Raw genomic sequence first — 22,330 nt, forward strand, 5'->3', positions numbered from 1 at the left:
TTGCTCAGCATATACAGCTGGGGGAAGAAGGAGGAAGGGGTACATTCAGAGTCATGGCATTTGTCTTCCCAAATAACCGTTACACTTGATGGAGCCCTGCTTTCCTGGAGGTGGCTGAACACCTGCCTGCCGATGGGAAGTGGTGAATGAATTCCTTGTTTTGTTTTGCTTGTGTGTGCAGCTTTTGCTTTACCTATTAAACTGTCTTTATCTCAGCCCACAAGTTTTCTCACTTTTACTCTCCCAATTCTCTCCTCCATCCCACTGCAGGGGAGTGGGCGAGCAGCTCTGTGGTGCTTAGTTGCCAGCTGGAGTTAAACCATGACAATACTATACATGAAAACATTCACATAAATATTATTTCTGTGGGCTGCATTTCATATTCTTACAAGAATATCACCTAAGCAGACAGAAAGTACTGCATTACCCCACAATCTAGGCTGGGGAACATGATAAGCTAAGTTTGTGTATGCAGGTCCATATGATATCAATAAATAAACACTGCATACACTATAAGAGAAACCACAGTAATAAACAAGGAGTGTGGCAAGGATGGTTTACAGGACTACACTGCAACAGGAACTGAATGAGAAAAAGTATACATTGCCTGGTTCTTCTGAACACCTTAAAACAGTCTGTGCAGTGGGAAACCAAGAATCGTAATCCTTTAACAAACAAAAGGCTTTTAAAAACTCAGTATAACATAAACAGATGTTCAGGCAGGGGACATTCTACTCTTCCGAGTGGCTTACAAAGCTCTTGAATTTAGAACTTTAGAGTCTGCAAAGCATTCAGGATATAGAATAAATATACTTAAAGAAAAAGCAATGCAGCAGAAACGTTTTCATTCGCTGGTGCCTGTAGGAAGTTAAAAGTGGAAAACAGTAAGTTAGAAAATCTTGTAGGAAAGGTGAAGAAACTGAATACTTCCAATGTTTTTGAAAGCAGCTATGTATTAAATTCATCCACAAAGAAGAAAGCTAGTTATTCTTCCCACTTTCTATTTACATAATGTTCTTATCAACTGTCCAGTCTGCCACCACCTAGCAGCACAAAATAATCATTCAACCTTTTTCTACTATATGACAGCTTTTAAAATGTATTTTAAATTAAATAACAGTTCTTTTGGTTTTATTCCACCTAAAACCTTTTAATCATAATACTGATAAAGTTACATTTAATTGCATCAGAAGAACAATACACAGACATAAAGAAATGAATTGTTTGTTTTAAAATACTGTATATGCAACTTAAATTAATAGTGTTTCAGTCAACAGGAAATCACATGCAAGCTTGTATGCAAATAAAACTGAAACAAAAAATATTGGTAATGTCTTATAAATCACAGAAACTTTTAGGATAAAGATTATGGTGGCTGCAAGTGTTTTCTGCAAGAAAATTCCAAGCTAAACTGTGCAGAATTCCTAATACTACAAGCATTTGTGTTCATCTTTTCATGGTGTCAGTGCCTAAAAAAACCCAAAAATTAGTAATTTTGCCTCACATTTACTATAAACAATTCTTACAGTAAACACAATCTAATTCAATGCATGAATGCATAGTTTAAAAATAAATACTAATGTACCTTGTCAAAAGGAATTCCATACTTTTTCAGTATTGATGGAGAAATCAGAGTCATCTTGTGGCGAAGAAAAGCATCACATCCTTGAGAGCTGCTTGGGAAGAACCCTAATAAGGCAAGATAAGCAAAACTGGGTATCTTTTAATTTAAAAAGTAGGATTTTTTTAAAAATACTTTACAATACATAATACTGTTTAAACTTGTTTTGGAAATTTTTTTCATGTCATTGCTAGGTTCCAAGAGATTTGTATAAAAAAAATCAAATGCACCTCCTTCAACTGATTTTCAGGGGAAGGGGTTGCAAGGGTTCAGGGGTACTTTGTTTGCTAAGAAGTGAAATAATTTAAAATAAATTTGGACCCATAAATTTAGGCATACTTTTCTTACCCTTTAGAGAAATATTTTATTGTTAGGGGGTTTTCTACATTAACGTTCATTCTGCAACCCCTGCATACATGAAAATCAACTGCAGTATACAAATTTAGGATTCCACAAGGACTAGTTTACCTAGCATTTCCAGACCATCTATACAGTAAACAAACACAACTTTCTATCTAGAAAAGGCTAGAAAGTACGGCTACTTTCACAGAGGTATCTGATACAACTAAAAACAGGTGGGGTTTTTTCCTTCTTTATATCTTGTCCTGATTTCTATGAACAAAGATTGCTTTCCATGTTTCAACTTTCGTGATTATTTATGTACCACTCCACAAGCCCTGCTTAGTTCATTAAATAATTATATAATCCAGCTGAGAACATGGAGATAAATGAATGAGGGGAAAAATGAAAAATTAAAGACAGAGTTTCTGTGTTATTAAATGCTTGTAGCTGACCCTCACCAGGATGTGAACAGCATCTCAGCTATAGTTCGATTGTGCTACCCAATCCTTCCTTCTCTAAAATGAAATCATGTTCTTTTCGCTTCAGCCTAACTATGTTACCATAAGAAACCACCCTGTTACAAGGAAAATGGCAGAAGATGAGAAGGAGAAAGAGGAGGGCAAGTTTTCAGAACACCACTAGTTTAGTCCTTCCTGACCTCCTTTCACACTCCATTCTAGAAAGAAGATAACACTCTCAAAAACTGGAAACACAATTCCTACAAACAATAAAACGAAGGAAAAGAAAGGCATAGTAGTTAATGAAAGCAAGAAGCTTCTGAAAACTTCAGATTGAAAAACGGAAGGAATAAAGCCCTCTAACCACCTTCTACTTTCTCTGAATACTTCCTCTCAGTCCCCTCTTCCACTTACACACAGGTGTATTACTTGCTCTGATATGAACATGTGTCTTTTGTTGGAGCCAAGAGGAATGCTTTTGACTGTGTTATAATGCAACATCACAGACGTCTCACAAAGTTACAGTACTAACATCAACAGAACTAGGCTGACAAATCAGTAAAGATGAGACAGTCTTTATTATCTTTATTATCATAAAAATAGTGTTTGTACCAGACCATTAGCAAGAATTACCATGAGATACTATGAGTAACTGCAATCCATACATTTATCAGTCCTAGGTAATATGTAATTTCATTTTATCTAGGACATAACATTTGAAAGCAATCCCCTTCTGTAAAGTTCAACTTGATTTATTTATTTCACTTTCTTCTGTAGAGTATATTTTCCAGTGTTACCAAGACTTCTTAAGATCAACAGTTTACTGTATTGTATGTCATTTATCCTCAAGTGATTTCAGAGATTTCACAAAGATTGGCAGGCTACTACTAAAAAAAAGTTATTAAAAAAGTCATTGTTTTTAAAATTTCTTAATTTTCAGAAAACAGAACTGAGGCATAAAAGAGTTAACTATCTCTACCAGTTCCACAGGAAAAATACTGAGGAAACAAGAAGTTGAAACAAGAAATGCTAGCTCCTTGTCTTAGACTCTTAAGAATAAGTTCTTACTGCTAGGTGTACGCTTTTATCACAGCCCTCTCTTAAAACATATAGGAGGAAAAGATTAATTCTAATTTTTTTTAACTAGTGCAGTATGAATTAGCCTGACTCTACTGTAAAAAAAAAAAGTCTATGATAATGACATTAGCTAAAAAAGGATTCCCCAAAATTGTTTTCATTTGTGTTATAAACCTAGGTAAAATTCACTTGATAAGAAAATCCAAATATAAAGCCATTTAAAAATAACTTTTTTTCTGGGGACAAGGAAAACTTATGCAATCCTATTCTGTAATGCAGGGGAACTACCTGAGAAACATGGACAGAAATTAAAGTGAAGCAAACAATATTAAAAGAAAAAAAAAAGTATATTTTATCAATTATCTTGCATGGCAACTTGATAATGGAGAAGATGTAAAAGCCAGCTCTTTGTGATGAAAAGGTCTCTTTAATGATGGCATTAACACCAATTCAGAAAAAATACTTTTGATTCATTTATGCATAAAATGATATTTTATGCCTGAAGAACACAAAAGATCTTTGAGAGAGATCCAGACTGATGGATTACCTAGGTTACTCAAGGTATAAATGTTTGTCCACAACAAATTTACTAACCAAGAACACCACTTGATTACTCTCCAAACTTAATTGTCTGTTTTGCTAGAAAAGCCTGTTAATTGTAAGAAAGCAGTAAGAAGAGGTCACCCAAGAAAAATACAGAAAAAAATAACAAAAATGACTAGACAAATGATATAAAAACATTGCTTAGTGGACATAATATTAGGCACAGGACATCCAACTAGTAAAAGGGCTTTCTGTCATCTCTTTACTGTGTTTGCACAAGTCGTTGTATCTCTCTCACGTAAATGTTAGTTCGTCATTCACAAAAGCTGTTTCATTCTTGGAACAACATGCTCACTACCCGATTATAAAAAAAGAAAAAAGAATCACTTTCAATCAATTAACCATCTAAATATTTTTAATTACTTGAGGAGAAAAAAATGGAATCTCAACTATTTGCCATAATATATAGCCTTCTCTGTAATGTCAGATTTAACAAGTTCTCTCTGATGAGTCTTATATTTATGTCCGTTAACCACCCTACAGTTCCAGAACAATTTTAAGATGACCACGCTATAATTGCTATATTCCTTGTACATTCTTTTCTAGCTTACTCCCCAGTCCTGGGAGAACAAATGTTTTCTAATAGCTCAAATATAAGGTTAAGCAGCACTTAAGCAGCAAAGATGTAATGTACACTCATGCTAATCAGTGTACTAGGAACTCTGCTTAAAAGACAGTTAAAAGAAACTATCCCACAATTAGTGGGCTCCAGCAAATGTATTTCAACTGTTTGGGCATAATTAATGCCTCTAACATAATGATAAATATCATAACTTGGAGTCTACAACTTATAAGTTTCAAGAAGTCTCAGTCCTGAGCAGCATAATAATAGAAATATACTGGAACACACTGTGAAAAAAGTGGTTGAAAGTGATACTTGAGACTGAGGCAATAACTGGTATGAAAAGTAGCAAAACCCTTAATTCTAAAAAGCAGGGAGAGTTTGACTGAGTTGTTTTCCCAGAGAACACAAATTTTGTACCAAATTCTGCTACTGCAATGTGCTTAATTATCTCAATACATGATGATAAAAAGCAAACGATGGGCAGATATCCAAAACTTAAGTTGTACCACTACAGCTCCAAGAGATCAGAAATAGTTGTGACAATTCCAACCAGAAGGCAAGCCTGTTGCTGAATTCTAAGAAAGTTGCAAACAACACAGAACAGTGGAACACAACCTGTGCAAAATCCATTAAGAGAAATTTACAGGAGAACATTTGCTGCGGTTACAGAGCCCTCACAGCGAAATCAAAATGCAGCCTACACATTCTGTACCACTATAAAATATATTTTGACACTGTCAAAGTCTACACTTACACACAGTCAAATTTTCCAGTCTCATTCACCCACTTTTCTCAAAAGCATTCTCCTTCAATGAACAAAGGAAGAAGGGAAGGTAGTATTTCCTCATTACAAGACTCTGTTTATCAGAAGGTCTTTTGTTCTGTCCAGGCTAAAGGTAAGGTCACAAAAGCTTTTCTTTCAGGAAAGAAAATCCCTGTGGGAGAATTGGTTGGCAGAAGTAAAAAATACCTAATAGCACACTGAATAGAGGACATTGCATTAGAAACATCACAAGACCCCTACAAATACAGTAACTGCAGGCCAATTCAAGATATGCCTGCAACACACCAGAACCATTCTCAAATACCAAGCTGACATTAAGATTACTGATTTACAGGATTACCAGTTAATCCTGGATATTTAGTGAAATCCCACATCCAAAAGAAAATACACTGAAATCTATCTAAAATATAACTACCATTCAAGTTCTGTAGTACATTCATGCTTTTATGAGACACATGAAATCCTAATTTAATCCATTAACACTAATCAATTAACTCTAAATCAGTTGTACAAAAGCAGGTATTTTGTGGGAATTTGCATGCAACTCCAAGATGGTCTTAAGACACAGCAGACCTCTTCTACACCTCTTCTCAATACTTATATTTAGCCATCTGTGCCCTACTTATCATCTTGGAAATGATTACACAGAACACAAAATTACAATTCAAAGCAGTTCCTTCATAGGAGCTGATGAGCAATAATCAAAGATCAGGGTAAAACAGAATTAGGTTGCTCGTTTATTTACATCCAGGAGAAAAAGACCACACAGCTGAAAATTCTCTAGTCCATGTTTAAACACTGACATTCTCAACCCTAGAGCAGAATTAGAACAGTCTACAAGGTAAGTATGTGATTCAGCACTTGGTGGCCAGACGTTTGGGTATGAGCACATAAACTACAAGTAGAATACATTTATCCACCAACTGAAAGTCCCACTCAGACTTTTTTAAAACCTTATCTAGTTAACACAAGCAACAATAGCAAAACTAGTTAACACAAGCAACAATATCTGGTTAACACAAGCAACAATATCTGGTTAACACAAGCAACAATATCTGGTTAACACAAGCAACAATAGCAAAAAACATGCTCTGAGAATACTCTACATATATATTCCAACAGATTACACAGTCCAAAATAAGATGATTTTACACAAAGTAACCAATGCTATTTGTACTAACAAAACAAAACTACTTCTTGAGTTACAGTCTCATCACTGGGCTGGTGAAGACACACCCTTTGTCAATGCTATTCCACCCCAGTAGACAGTAACACTTCCATACAAGTTCTGGTTTTATGAATCCATGCCCTATATACAAGTCAAAGTCTTCTCATCTTTGCAGGAAGCTGGGAGCAGTGGGCACTAAGCAGATTCCTAGCTGTGTCTGAGGAAGACAGGATTTCCACACACAGGACATTGCTACAGAGAGTCTTTAAGGCATACATGAAATGGTTCAGGGATAAAGAACATATTTTAAAATAACTTCAACCCCATAAATTATTGAGGGACAGTGAGCATTGCTACCTGGAAGGCTCTTTTTTTTTTTTTTTTTTTTTTTTCACCCTGAGAGTATCATTCCTACACATCATACATGCCTCATATCAGATGACCACATCACATCACAACTATTACCAAAGTGAAGTGGATTGGGTTCCATTTCCTGGTTAATTACCATTTTCAAGATACTTGGAATGCTTATCTATGCTAAGAATGTGTCTATACTGCTTTCAATTAAATTGTTCATCTATATCATACATGCAAAAATTACAATGCTATTTCCAAAAAAGTAGTTCTACAACTTCATTGACTTGCACAGGGTGATTGACTATATATTACCTTGTATGATGAAGGATATCACAATTTGGCCAATAATGAAGTCATTATTTAAGCACATACACATAAAATCACATTCTTAGGGAACTTTCAAATCAAATTCTGACCAGTCAATGAATGAGGCTAGACTTTCTATCTTTTTCTACACTTACATACTCAAGTCTTCACCTGAAATTCCACAGTAAAGGTGCTGCATTTCTAGTTTATTAATATTAATTGAAAACATAACTACAAAACATGAAAATAGAAATATAAAATTTAGAAGATAAGAAAGATAACACCCTAAATTTCAAATATCCTTAATGTAATTTAACTTCAATTTAATGAAAAATAATCCAAATTAACATAATTAAGCTCAAAGTTATGGTGATTTTTTACCTATGGAGATCTTCATTTAAAGGACTTAGAAGATACAAAATACTAATCATAATTCACTGGTCAGTATTCTTGGAACACAGGTAGAGGTGAAAGTACTGAGGACTGAGTTTTCTACTCATTTTACTTTTAGATTTTACTATGGTAGGTATAAACACAAACTTAATATAAATTATTTAATTTACAGTGATTTCAACAAATTTGACTTAACTTTCTGTATTGCACATAAAAGAAATTAGGAGGATGAGTTTGCATGACAACAATCCTCACAGCAATCTTTTGTATGCTATACAAAGCACAGAGTGCAAAAGCCACAAAAGCAGCAAGTACTGTGAAATATGACTGTTGCTATGCCCTTATGAATATGTTACAGCCTTAAGTTTATTATCTTAGATGCGACTTTCCTACCTTGACTCTCATAACTATCAATTGAGACAAAGTTCAATTCTTCAGCTGCTCAAATTTTCAGATTTGAGACCCTTATAAGTTATGCAAGATCTACATCAAGTTTCATTTCAACAACTATTTATACTTGTTTTCATACATAATAGGTAATGACTTCTGCATTAAATGAATTAATTAATATTATACACCATAAAAAGCTTTTTATAACACCTCTACATACATAAGTTAAACTTTAGTTTAGCTTCTTCTTTAACATAATTGAACACCATAGGTAGATGTCATCTCTCTAGAAGTTTCTGCAATTAAATGATCTAGTAGAAAATCTTGAAAATCCTTCAAACTGTCATTGATTTGCTATTCTGCTTCTATTATTTTCTAACTCATTTTGTGAAACAAAAATCCTTAAGAATACCATGGTATTACAGATTAACATAACAAGTATAAAAATTGCAGTTAATAGCTCACTTGAGATTTTTATTACATTTATGTCTACATAAAATTGAAAAAAACCTACATAAATGAGACAGCAGCTGAAGGGCAAAATCAAACTGTTGTCTTTATTAGATGCAAGTCTAATGTCTTTCAGATAAAGTATCTGTAGATGCCACAGTCAATCAAGATTTCAATGGTAAGCAAAAATAAAAGCATTCATGCACAAAAGGCATGTGTGGTAATTGTGATGTGCAGACGAGAGAATGGAATATATTCTAGCCTTCCTTTAATCTTATGTATCAACTGCCACCTTGACTTAGACAACCTGTCACATTTACTGCATTATTTTATTATTTTAATTATTTAGGAGCATTCGGTAATTTGGTAGGCATCTGATGATCAGAGCTAACCTTCTTGAATAAAATACTTCTTTTTTTTCTTCAAATGTAGCACTCAAGCAAAAATATGATTAAAAATATTGTCAATACATGTGTAAGTATGAAGGTCTCATTTACACTATGTTTTATTAATGTTTACTATTAAGTGATTGCAGCCATGCAGCTTACTTTACATTTTCATCTTTTTAAGATACCTTACTGTAAAACTCAGACTGTATTTTAGCAGGTAGCAGTTACAAGTAGAAGATCACAAAGGTCTTAACGTCCACAGCATGGAAATAATCAGAAGTGGTAGAGTTCCCCTTTACACTCCCCCCTCCAAAAAAAAGGAATGTGTAAGTCAAACTGAGCATAAAGTCCATCATCTCTATTCTTAAGAACTACAGCATCATCTTCTACACTCCACTCTAAGCCAGTAGCTGGACCAAAAATATCATGAGAACAACTTGCAGAAAAATATCTCAGAAGACATTAAAGTCAAATACTAAAAACTTAGGAAATGTCAGAGAAGGTTGTATGTGAAACTAACTCATCTATCTTATGTTGCTGTTACAATAAAAATCTCTGTATAAGTATGTAGTTGTTCTACAGGAATCCAGTTTCATTCACTGAATATAATGGAATAAACAACTATTTGAAATTTTATCTTCACTGTTCAGTATCTGATTGTATGTTTCATTTGCTATCTACTATTCAAAACATGGTTCTGAAATAAAAATAATTAAGTTTTGATCATAGACATGATTCATCAAGGAAAGTAGTTTTCCATTCACCACACAGATCTTTATGACTTGTAGATTTCCACTTCTTCCCATGCTTTATTTCCCATTCCTCTTACTGTTTTAGGCCACCATTACCAGTAATAAGAGGCCTAAGCACCTTCAGGCTGCAGTTTTCTACACTATACTTTCTAAAACTATGCAAGTTTACACCAAGTGACTTCAAAAGCTCCCATGTAGCGTACCTCCAAAAGTTACCTATTTCCTGAATTGGTATAGGTTACTCCAGTATCTGGGAAAAACGTCAAAGAAAAATCTCAAGGGTTTTTTTAGCTTGCAGCAAAGAATGCCATGCATCAATGCCACTTAATTCCTAGAAATGATTGAACAAGTGCTGCTGAAACTGCCCATTCTCTTCGCTCAGTCTCAAAAAAAGTTTTGATAAACACTCATTACAGAACATTACAGAACATTTAAACCTGAATAAATCTAATACACTACAGAGCTATAATCAATCAATATGAAATATAAAATAAGTGCCAGAGCAGCCATACCACGTCAAATGAAAAGTCTATCTACCCAAAGATGTTGTTCCCAGCAAATGTCAAAAGCAGATATACAGAGAAGCGTTTAAATATAGCATGAAATCTTTGCTTCCCCTGAGTAATCTAGTACCAACAAGTTGCTGCTCCAAGACTTCCAAAACCAGATTCAGTTCCTATGCTCCTCTAACAGATTTCTTTGCCAGTGTTGGCCCGTCTTCCCCCGAATCGAAGCAGAATTTTCGAATCCACCAGGGACGGTGAGGAGTTCATACTGTGAAAGGAACGATCTCCTTGTTTGTTTTGAACCTGCTAAGACTCTTCATTCAAAGTCTCTAGCTATACTGGAAGACCCAGTGAACAATCACTCTTCAGTCACCTTTTCCCTGCCAGTCATCACAGTTCTTTATCATACTCCCTTCCCCTTATTTGACACTTTCAGATTGAAGAATTAGAGCTTACTAACAATTATTAATAAAAAAAAAAAGGCAAATTTTTCACCAGCCCTAGTGCCCCCTCTGAACTTTTTCCAATTTTCTATTCCTTTTACTCCTTGCTCATTTCCTGTGAATCTTAAAAATAATTATTCCATGCTCCTATCACAAGTCAGTGTCACTTGCCCAGTGTACAACATGTATCAATTTGTTTACCAGTAAAAAACAAAAGCTTCAAGGTATGCATATGAAGAGTTCTATACTTTGCAAGTTGGAGAAGGAATCTGGAAAGCAAAAAAATGAGCAACAACTTTCTCAACTGAAACTATGGGAAAATTTAGGAATAATAAATGTAATTATCCAAGTTGAAATCTGTCTTTGAGACATGTTTTTAAGACTGCAAGTTCACAGGTCTTTACTTTCACATCTCAGTGATACATGCCATCTTACTGTTTTAAGCAATAGTTTAAAAATAGCTCAGAAAAAACAGCCATGCACCTATATGCACATAAAACAGATATGAAAAAATGTACAAAAATTTTCAGAATTTGGTCCTGATACATGGTATTTAAATATCAACTTTCAGTAGCATTCCTTATATAATATGGTTAATAGCAGGCTATAAAACATGGGCTGCCAGGCCAAGAAACATGCCTAATTATTACCATATTCATAAATTGCACTCAATCTAGAAACAAAGAGAGAGGTGTAGTGTTTACTGAAAATTAAACAAATTACTGTGTAAGAAGAATCTTCCTATAGACTAGTGATTTTTACCTGTTAGATCTTAACCTTACAACAATATCCTCTGCTCCTTCTCAACAGAAGTTCCTCACACCTCTGGAGGGTAAAAGCCAGTACATGCTTTGGCTAAAGTGGATTTATATGCCTGCTCACTGGCCAGCAAGCTACCACCTAAAAAGATTTAGCGTCCATACATTTTGTCTGCTTCCTCCTTCTCAGAGGTACTAACCAGGTTTCCATCCTCTACCCAGCCATTAACTTTAAGGAAACTTCTGGAGACTTGGCTGTCTTCAATATTTCTATCTTTGTATCAAATTTGGCTAAGAAGTTAAGATTCAAAAGCTACAGATAAAGAGAAGCTATGACAAGAAAAAGCAAGGCAAGAGGAGACAAAGATACTAGTACTGAAAATCTAATGAACAACAAAATACTAAGCCTCATTTTCATAAGTTTCACCAAGCTAAAAATGCCAATACAAAATAAAGTTCTAAAAGGAAAAAAAAAAAGATTTGTTTCTTATAAATTTCTCAGAGTACTAGAAAGTGTTCCTTGTTTGCAATCATACCATAGACAGACAAAAGTCACACAACATTAAGTAATAAAACACATTAGGTGAGTCAAGGACAGTGTTTTTCACTTTGCTGGAGGTTTTGTCCTTCAAACATCTCACATATGGAAATATTGGAAATATTACCTTGAGCTAATCTTTCAAGCCGTTTCCCATGCTCTGGAGGAACAGCATACCTAAAATTCACATAAAGAAAAGAATGAAGTGCTTACAGATATAATTATTACAAAAGCCATGATCCACGTATGATAAATATCTAAAATTACAGAAGTCAAAAAGATTAAAGACTGAAAAATTGTACACCAAAAATATACAGTTTCTGAGGAAAAAACACATAGGGTTTTTTTAAACAACATTTTTAGCTTAATTCTAATTTAAACTTTTTTTGTAGTTCAAGAATGTCATATTCACTATTTAAAATCATGCATATGGACGATATTTTATATGATTACACCACTCCAGTTAAAAAAGACCCATATACTTTCATTTTCCAAATGAAACAAAAACACATAAAATAAGTATTTTATACAAGTTTAATTTCTTTGAATTATATTGTGCTTCACAAAAGACAAGAGTTATTAAACACCTCTATTTTTGCCTATAGCCAATGCTGTAGAATGAAAGGGTTACTTCTGTTTGTAGAGTTAAAAAATCATTTAAGAAATACAGTTTCTTTAAGTTAAATTGTACGTATCTTGGAATCACTCTGTTCTTACAATAAATTATTTTTTAAAGATTCCATATGCTACCTGCAACAAGTCAGTAACAATATAAAAGAACTGGAATTAACCTCATGTTATTTTTAATGTTTATTGCAGCTAAACAATTTAAGATGAGTGAAAAGCTGTAATTTCATTCTGCTTTTCTGCACACTTTGTTATTCACATATTCACTGCATTTCATAGATATAATGTATTAATTAGGCTTTATTATTGACTTTAACTGCTTCAGTATGTGATATAATAGGCTTCTGTTTCTGTTTAATCTTGCAACAGCATTGGATTGTTTCTTCTCTATAAAAAACATGGTTCAGAAAAGGAGAAAATGCATATTCAGCTGTACAAGATAGTCCAAATGCACATCTTCAAACTAAGTCAACATACAGCTTTTTTCTTTTACTACACTGTTAACAGATTTCATTCATCTGCCCTGACAACTCACTCAGAAAAACAAGTGAATGACCCTAGGCCCCTCATATTGCTCAAGAAAAAAACATCCCCCTATCTCAAACTCTTATTTGCACACACAAAATTTTATGCTATTACAACCGAAACTGCTGCACAGAAGCAAGACCCACCACATAGATCAGTGGTCTAAGCTGAACTACAGCAAAACCCATGCCTACCTAAAATCCACTCCAAATGGTATTAAACAAAAAGAGACTCAGCTTGACTCTGCTCAGTGTTTGCAGTTTTAATCAGAATTTCACTGTCTTACAAAAATGGATTTTGTTTCTCTCCATTTGTAGCACAGAAGTCCATCTTGACTGACAGTTAACATCGTCAATAAAATAAACATAAAGCCTAACATAGAAATTTACATATGTTTAAATACATTAGTCAGTATTATCTTTTCTGTGACTTCACAGACCCCACCTCTTCAATACTACATTTTACAGATTGCACCTTCCACATAGAACAAGTGGGTTGGATTGTTGTGTCAATTGTGTTTCTTTTTGTGCAACAGGGTAATTGGTTATTCAGTACTGTAGAATTTCTTAAGTGTAGGCAGTAGACAAATTTGAAACTGGGTTTGAATCCACTTGATTTTAACACATGCATTGTATCATGATGACTATAGATGGAAGGAAAACTGGTGATCCTTGTCAGGTGCTCAGTTAAATGGTATGTTTTACAAGTGGGGTGACTTTTACAACAGTATTATTCAAAGTACGGACAACACATCAAAAACAAGGAATCATTGCTTTACTGTGCCAAAAGTAACCAGCCAAGCAAGATGGTCATCAGACAAGCAACCTCTTGTTTTCACCCAGTTATTCTCATCTCAGTAACAAGAAACAGAATGTGAAACATTGAGTTCCATTCTTCCTAAACCAGGTACATGCACAGATAATGGAAAGCCCTATCAGCTGCAAGCTAATTACATGTGATACTAAATACTTAATCGAACTACTTCTCTCAAGCCCATGTTACATATTGACAGGGGAACAACAGCTGATGATTTTTCTTGCTAATTAGTATTTTAAAAATTCCAAAGCTGCAAACCCACAAACTGTTGTTACAACTAAACTTACAACAGCAATTTTTTTACAATGAACCAAATTCATTGGTTTCACAGTTTATAACAGAGAATTTGCAGCCTTCACTTTATATCAAAATAATGCTGTCTATCTAATTCCAGACACTGGGCTCAGAATCCCATGTCACTTTCTATAAGCAACGCTAATTTGCTCTACTATCTATTTAGGTTTTTAATAGTTATTACATATAAACAGGATAAATAAATTTTAAAAATATAAACAAACTGAAATCTCAAACTTAATTTAGGAAGTTAATACATTTGCTGTTTTGAGATGGGAAATTTCAAGGTCTGTTACCACCTAAAAAATTTCCCTACTTAATCTAAATATTTCAAGGAGAAAAAAAATCATCTTCGGGGGGTGGGGAGGTTAAAATAAAAAACATCTCCTTTTCTTCTAATTCCCATGTCTTACTAAGCAAAGTTCTCCTACTTTATGGAGAACATTCTAACTACCAAATGATTGCTCAGTTTCAAGCACAATGATAGCCCTTTCAAGACTGCTGACAAACCCCTATACTCTTTGATTATAGCTACTTTTTTACAATTAGAATTCTCATTATATTCACTGCTGTAACTACTAATATTCTTATTTCTAACTTTTCTGATAATTTTCAGCAAGAAGTGTGGCTAGCCATGTCCTCTCTTAATTTGAGCATAACTGTCTCTCCACTTCTCATGGAAGTTTTATACGTTACTCCCATTTTTCACACTAAATGTTTGCACTTCATTGTAATTTTCTGTATCTGTTATTTTTCCTAGACATAGAACATAACTAACAAACATGTCAGTACTGTCAATGGTATACATAACTTGTGCAAAGGTAGCAAGACTCTTCCACTCATGCTGAGCTCTGCATCACCCGGCCAAATTTTGACCAGTCTTTGTCAACTGCTGATCACACTGAAAGTCCTATTAATGCTACCCCAGAAGACCCTGTCAGGGCCTAGCTGAGTCTCTTTTAAGCCATTTACTTTATTGCCATATTTGTTCTTAAATCATACAATGTTAGCGTCAGTCTGAGTATGCTTTCCCTTCTTCACTTTTGTCTGTAAATTTTGTCTAAAACTAATATTAAAACACCACCCATTTTTATCCCACCGTACTCATAACCCTATTACTATTTCCTATGCTACTATTTCCTATTTCAGGGATTCTCTGAAAACCTTCACATGAAATCATGTTTTAAAGAATTCCACAACCCCCACTGTGTAACTAACTTTCCTCATTTTTCCACTTCATAAAGGAAGATGAACAGGTATTGGTACACATTCTACACTAGCAAATCCATAAAATAAGGTTCTAGCCATGGCAATCAAGAGGTAAGAGTAAAGTTGCCCATGGCAAAAATTTTAGGTAATCTGGAGATCAGATTTGTCTCCATCCTGTATCCACTGAACTCCTGAAAAAGTATTCCTGAACCTAAATCACCTGTTTTATTTTGAATTTCACCATAGATCCATTCCACTCTACTCCTCTTACAACCTAAATAAACTACCAGGTCCAATCTCACCCTTCTGATCTATTTAATTTTGGCTGTCTAAGCGTTCTCTCTTCAACAGTCTGGTCTCTTTTTCTTGACATTATCACAAAGACAAAACCATCTTCTCTTTCTGTAGCATATATTCCTCTTTATTTTATGACTGACCAACCTAGCAAGGCATTTTATGATTTATAAAACACATTACTAAACAGGAGGGGTTTTTAACTTAATGTATTCTTTGTCATTTCCAGTCTTCAGAAGAGCTAGGAAGTGAAGACCAGATGGAATGTCACAGAAAACATCACAAACTGATATGTAAATTATGTTTGTATTATACTGGAAGATTACACTGTGCCCCTTTCAACAGAAAGTAAAAACTCCAATTCTTCATACAGAAAAGAATTCAGACCTCCACCATCAGATATAAAAGGTGAGCAAACTGAGCACAATTTTTAAAAAATATTACCTTCTAAAGTAAAATATTAAATATATTCTCCACATATCTTAACTCCTTTTCTCTAAAATAATAAAATAAGAATAAAGTAGTCCAATTATTATTATATTTGAAATATCCATAATGGCGTGAAAATTATTACTTTGGGCCTGTTTAATAAAGTTTCACATATTCATTATTAATATTCTTCAAAAAGATTTACATCATCTTAACACTTCAAAAAATTCCTATCAACACTACTGTTTTTCATGAGTTAGGTGAACAGCACAAAGAGTAAGCACTGCTTTCAGATACTTAATAAACGCAGAATTATTTTCCAAAATATTAAATATCTTATTCACATCTTTTATTTATAAATTTATAATGTAAACTGAAGCATTATCTATATTTTACCCACGGATCTAATATGAATACTAAAAGTCTAACATCTCTACTATTAACAAAAACCTGGTTTATGCTAGGCATTAACTTCCAAAAGCAGTCCAATACTTTAACAACATGACAAAATTCCTCAAATTATTACACAAAACAAAAATAAATTCACTTTAGTCAGGGCCTATACCCCTGAAATAATAATTACAATAGAAGAAAATATTTAACAACAAATGGCAGAGGGAATAAATTTTTAATACTAATAAGCAGTTCACAGATACCATTATCAAACATACCAAGAACAAACTGAATTAATAGATTAAGCAAGTCATCAATTAAATCAATGCTTCTCCTTGGCAATAAGACTTTTCTTTCTAAGAAACTGTGATGTAAAATGAAGTACCATCTTTAAGATTTCTTTCCCCTCAGAATAAAATGCAAAGGAAAAGTTGCAGTAAAGATTCTGCCTCATAGCAAGTAATTTTAATAGACTCTATTCCCCTTTCCAGCAAATCTTTCCTCTTCATATTGCACTCTCTTCCCCCCTCATATTGTTCTGTTTCAGTTAAGTTTTCTTAATTCCTTTTCTCCTTCAAATTATTTCCGCTCTTTAGCATTTTTTTTGCAAGCAAAAAATCATCCATAAAGCAAACATGTATTCCACAAATATATACATACATAAACACTCAAACAGCCATAGTCTTCATTTTGCAAACAGTTATCAGACATTTTTCCTGTCTTTCATATGAGGCAGTCAATGGAAGAATCAGTATACATAATATAAAACTGTAAACTTCTTTGCATGCCTCTTGGAAGTGAAACTGCACAGAGTGTAATAAGAAATGGAGGTTAATCTATGCCTAAACACTGGAGAAAGTTTCAAATTCCATAAAGACTGCCATAGCAGTCAGATTTGACTGCTGCCTACAAGTTCTCATCACGCCTCTCAGGTGGAAGTGGTTGTCTTACAAATCAGACAAAATATGCTGCCTATAGTGCTTCTTAATAAAGTATTTTTCAATTCTCCGTAAGACCACTGTGGTTGTCTTGGAGAACTACATGTGTACCCAGTAAAATTAAAAAACATGTATTACTACCGTACATGCCAAGGTATTTGGTTTCATTCAGGAAGCACTTGTCAACTCAGTTTAAATTTTTTAAGAGCAGACAAGATCTTTACCATCTGTATCCTAAGATTCAACTAATCCTCCACTTTTTTGAAGAAAATATTATACTAATATTACATTAACACGAGATACATTTTACTGACATAGGAACAGCATTAGCATAAATTATTGCAGCATTCCTCCAGTAAAAGCACATGTGTAACAACAAATAAATCTTCAACTGTCTTTCATTCAACTTTTTTTTGGCAGTGCATTTCTTAACAATATGGGCCAATGTGGTCCAGAAAATGAAGTCGTATCCACGGCTATTTTTTCAGAAGATGAAGTGGTCAGTGTTTAATGATTTTGTTCATTCAGAAGTGTAAACAAGTATCTGTAAACTAGAAAAGCATTTATCATATTATCAACTCATACCTCCTTCAAAATACTTAAAGAAAAAAGTTTCCTTAGCTTCCCTAAGGACTTCAGGGCCTAAGTAGATGTCTCTGCTACTTGGAATTTTACCACATGCAGTGACTTTTTTTTTTAAATAGCACTTTTAAAATTCCTACAAATCCAAAATAATTTTTATGCAATCATTGTTTTATTTAAATTTGTCCTATCATCTTAGAACATTTTGGAATTACCTATCTTTACATCCATTTTTAACAAAGATATCCTTCTTATGGCTGAGACAACTTTCTTAGTATGTCTAATTCTATCAAAGCAGCAATTTCAAAAATATGTAACTATTCAATTCAAAACATAGACTTGCATTACTACAACAGGTGGTGTTTATCTTCTCTGTCTAAATGCAAGCGATCCACTATAGAAGAAAAGCAGGTAAACATAGGGCAATGACCTAAGAACCAGCAGCTGACCAGTTTACCACCTTTTTAGTTTAAATACCTGATGTTGCACAGGTCTTTGTCTTTTGTATGGGTATAAAAATAACCAATAATGTTTCATGGAATTACCAGCTACAGAATATTCCATCTAAGGTTGGATGACTAGAAACTGCCAGAAACCGAACTAAGCAAATCTATATGTACAACATTAAAACTACTTGTTTCTCTATTAAAGCTGTTCAATCAAAAATCTAAGATTATGGAGAAAGGATAGCAGAAGCTTCATATTTAGGAATTACCTTTAACACTGAATCTTATCTCCTACTGAGCCTACTGATTTAACATTAAAGAATATGACTCTGATTCAAAAAAGCAATTAAATGCACATTTAATACAAAACATGTTAGGCAGTTCCAAAGGACAAATGAACCAAAGAAACTGATTTGAAAGAGGCCTTACAGAAGCTCCCTCAAATAGTCTTGGGGTTCCCAACTCATTAAACTTCTCATATTGAATCATTACAATCTTTTTCTGTTGAACTCAAATAAGCCTGATGTACTTATTAGTCTTTTCCTTTAAAATAAAAGGATTCTTTACCGAGATGTTCTTAACATCACAAATCTCACATATTTCATAGCATTCTCAGCTTAAAAAATCCCACAAAACTACCAGCATAGCTTTTCAGTAAAGCTTATCACTGTGAAGCAAATGTACCCCATCTGTGTGGTTTAGTCAGCTGAAACAAAGAGATAAATGAAATAATCTTTCATAAAAATTTAAACTTGCCATGACTTCGGCTCCCCAAAATGGAGATAATTAATACTGTAGAGATCCATATCTTCAGTGTGCCATGCAAATGTTGTTTTCCACATGCCAAAATATAGATATGGTGTATTTACACCCTCAATAGAAATTCCACACTCTTCTCCTACAACATCTAATATTGTATTAAGATGAGCAACATTCCATTCCTCGATATCCTAAAAAAGATACATAATAAATGTATTAGAAGATTTATAAAGTAATGCAATTTTATATAGTGGTCGCAGTCAAAAGATACACACCTGACCTAGCCCTTCAAAAGACTGTATATTAATACAAATCTGTAAGCACTTTAGAGAAGCTACCCAAAGAAAAATTCTCTTGACCTTAGTAAAATTTAGATCAGGTTCTAAGCTTGAGGTGTTCAGAGAAGGGAACACAAAGAAGTTCATATCTGCTTAACACTTAATACATCAAATCTAACATGGGATGAAACACCATACAGAATAGAAATAATAACTGTAGACAGAATCTTTGATGAGTTCATAGCTAGAAGCCACTAAGTTTCACTGGGCCTAGCTATGCTTTTTAATTACTTACGAAGTAATACTAAATAGTATTAAAAATTATTTAAAAGTTTAATTTACATGGGTAAATTTACCATTTCTCTGAAAAGTATAAAACCCAAAAACATTACATCACTTCAAAGGTATTTCTAACCATAATGATGTACTGCATAAGAAATATACCACAAAAGAAATCTACCAATTTCATGGGATTTCAGCTGTTTCCTTACGTTATTGCCTATAAAATTTGTATATTTAAAAGACATTCAGAAAGCTGTGCATGTAGTTTTTGTTGTAGTTCAGATTCATCCACAACGTGCAATTCTAATTTCAGGTAATGTAATAGTCAGTACAACCCAGATCAAAGCTACAAAACTGAAGAGAAAGAGATTAGACTTCATTATAACAGCAATTATTAGCACCTGCAGGGAAGATATTAGCTGGTGCTCAAACAGTCAGAAAAACAAGAAATACAATCAAAACTATTACAAGCTCAATACATGCAAGTTTCTTTATTGGGAAGACAGTCCCTAAACATGCCCTTAACCATGACCTGCTCTGCAACCCCCACCACTGAACTCTATATGGTTCTGGTAATCTTACGCAAATTTGGGTAACAAATTGATGGCAGACTGCAGTCCTGATGCAGCTGATTAAGTCTAAGAAACATGGTGACATTCAATAGTTGGGCAGGTGGTGAAGTAAAAACACAGGTTACAACAAGGAGTAATGAACATTTAACACTCAGATTTCATCTCCTTGTTTTTTTGAGATTTTACATCAAGCATGTTAAGTATACAGCAACTAGAGTTGATATACAAGATGGTAACTTCTGTACCAAGTTCAACCTACTCATTGAACAAGCACTTCTGACTGCCTGCTATGACTATTTCACTTGGTAAGAAAAACTATCTTTAAGTTATCTGGGACTTTTACAAAGCAGTAAAGGAATCTTAAAGAATTAGTTCCCTCCAGACAGCAATTTTTGTCTTTTTTTGAAATTGGAAGCTTTGGCTTTGATGCATTTGTGTGACAAAGGCATTTGAAATTTAAAAAATTTTAAAAAAGATTAAAAATTAATATGATGACCATTATCAAAGGAAAAAAATAAACACCAGTATGAAGTCAAATAGTAGATGCTAGTCAAATTTGCACCTTCCAAATCTAAAAATCATAATCATCAGCAAGGTAGTAGAGCTGTAAAATATAAAATTAATTTGAAGAAACAATTTTAACTAATTATTCCTCAAATTAATTTACAGACTTTCTTTCTTTCAAACCACGTAAGATTTATCTTTGGTCACAAATTGTGCAGAATTTGGAGAAAAAAATTAATATAGCAAAGCAAGAGCAATGACTCAACCACGTAGGCACAGAGACACATACCAGCTTAGAAGACAACAATAAATACACCACATAAAAATCAACTGTTAATCTAGGCAGTATACTCTTTCTAACAGTAGGCAAAAGCAGACAAGAAACAGTGTAAGCAAAGCAGTATTTCCCCAGAACATCCTTTCAGCCTGCACCAATTTGCAGACTGAAGGTTTCTCAAGCCAGAAGCATTACCCTTCTACTTATCAGTACCCCACGGGCTTTCTACCAATTTATTCATCCAGTCACCCTCTTTAATCCATGTAAGCTCTTAGCAACCATAACATCCTGAAATCTTACTCTTCTCTTACTAAGAATTAAGTGACAGTTTAAAGAATAAATTATCTTTTTATTTTTTAACACCACATCTTTTCACTTTCTGTTAAGTCAAATCACAACTAGTCACCAAGCAAACTGCTAGTGGTTTGTCTCTAATACAAAAGCAAATCCTCCCATGGAGAACAATACCGGGAGAAAAAGCTTGCTTCAAAATACCAAACATACAAAATACACAACCCATAACCTCTACACTCAAGATTCATGAGCTATTTTCATTTCCTAAAGACTGTTTTGGACAAGTAGTCTTGGCTCAAAAGGAAATGTTCTCTGAAACCGGCTGAAATGTTAAAATCACGCTGACTCATTTTAACTCTTCCTCCATTCCTTGAACTTAAAAAAAAAAAAAAAATCAGTTTTATATTTATGCCTAGATTGTTACAAGTAATTATTACAGATTATTGTTAAAGCTGTTACTTTCCCCTCACAGATATATCTTTTTTAATATTCCAAAACATTGAGTAAAATGCTTAGATGAATTTTTCAGTAAAATATCCATTCTAACTTTTCCAATAGTTGCATAACTGTTTTTAAACTTTACAGTTGCAATGCACACTAAAAAAATCATAGAAGCTGCAAAAGAGCAGTTTAACAGGTCAATACATAACAATAATTCTCAAAATTAATGTATACCTTAGCAGGGTGTGCTATATTTAATAACCAGTATTAGAACACCAGCACACATACTACTTGACTATCAGGTATAGCTGCTAGTTTCTTACAAATGCAAAAACCCATTTAGACATTATAATCTATTCAATGTTAGGAAAATATCAAATATTTATTCTGCTCAGAATACCATATTCTGTATCAGAATATTTAACAATTTCAAAGGAATGTGTAAAGGAAGTATTTCTAACTTTTCCACA

The 22,330-nt window shown here is 33.7% G+C and overlaps 1 protein-coding gene across 7 annotated transcripts in view; it reads right to left on the reverse strand.

The window, feature by feature from the left end:
• Window positions 1-22,330, reverse strand: part of KDM4C (lysine demethylase 4C) — a 271,034-nt gene that overhangs the window by 213,259 nt on the left and 35,445 nt on the right. For 5 of the 7 annotated variants that reach the window (XM_049794708.1, XM_049794709.1, XM_049794710.1 and 2 more), the window contains exons 5-7: window positions 19,210-19,403; window positions 12,028-12,077; window positions 1,586-1,689 (exon numbers count right to left, since the gene is read on the reverse strand). In XM_049794708.1, the coding sequence (XP_049650665.1) occupies window positions 1,586-1,689; window positions 12,028-12,077; window positions 19,210-19,403 (348 nt within the window). Of the gene's footprint in view, window positions 1-1,585; window positions 1,690-12,027; window positions 12,078-19,209; window positions 19,404-20,060; window positions 20,127-22,330 lie in introns of those variants that run through there. The other 2 variants (XR_007505033.1, XM_049794713.1) reach the window with 2 other exon arrangements.

The sequence above is a fragment of the Accipiter gentilis genome, chromosome Z, assembly GCF_929443795.1.
Source record: "Accipiter gentilis chromosome Z, bAccGen1.1, whole genome shotgun sequence".
Taxonomy (NCBI): Eukaryota; Metazoa; Chordata; class Aves; order Accipitriformes; family Accipitridae; genus Astur; species Astur gentilis.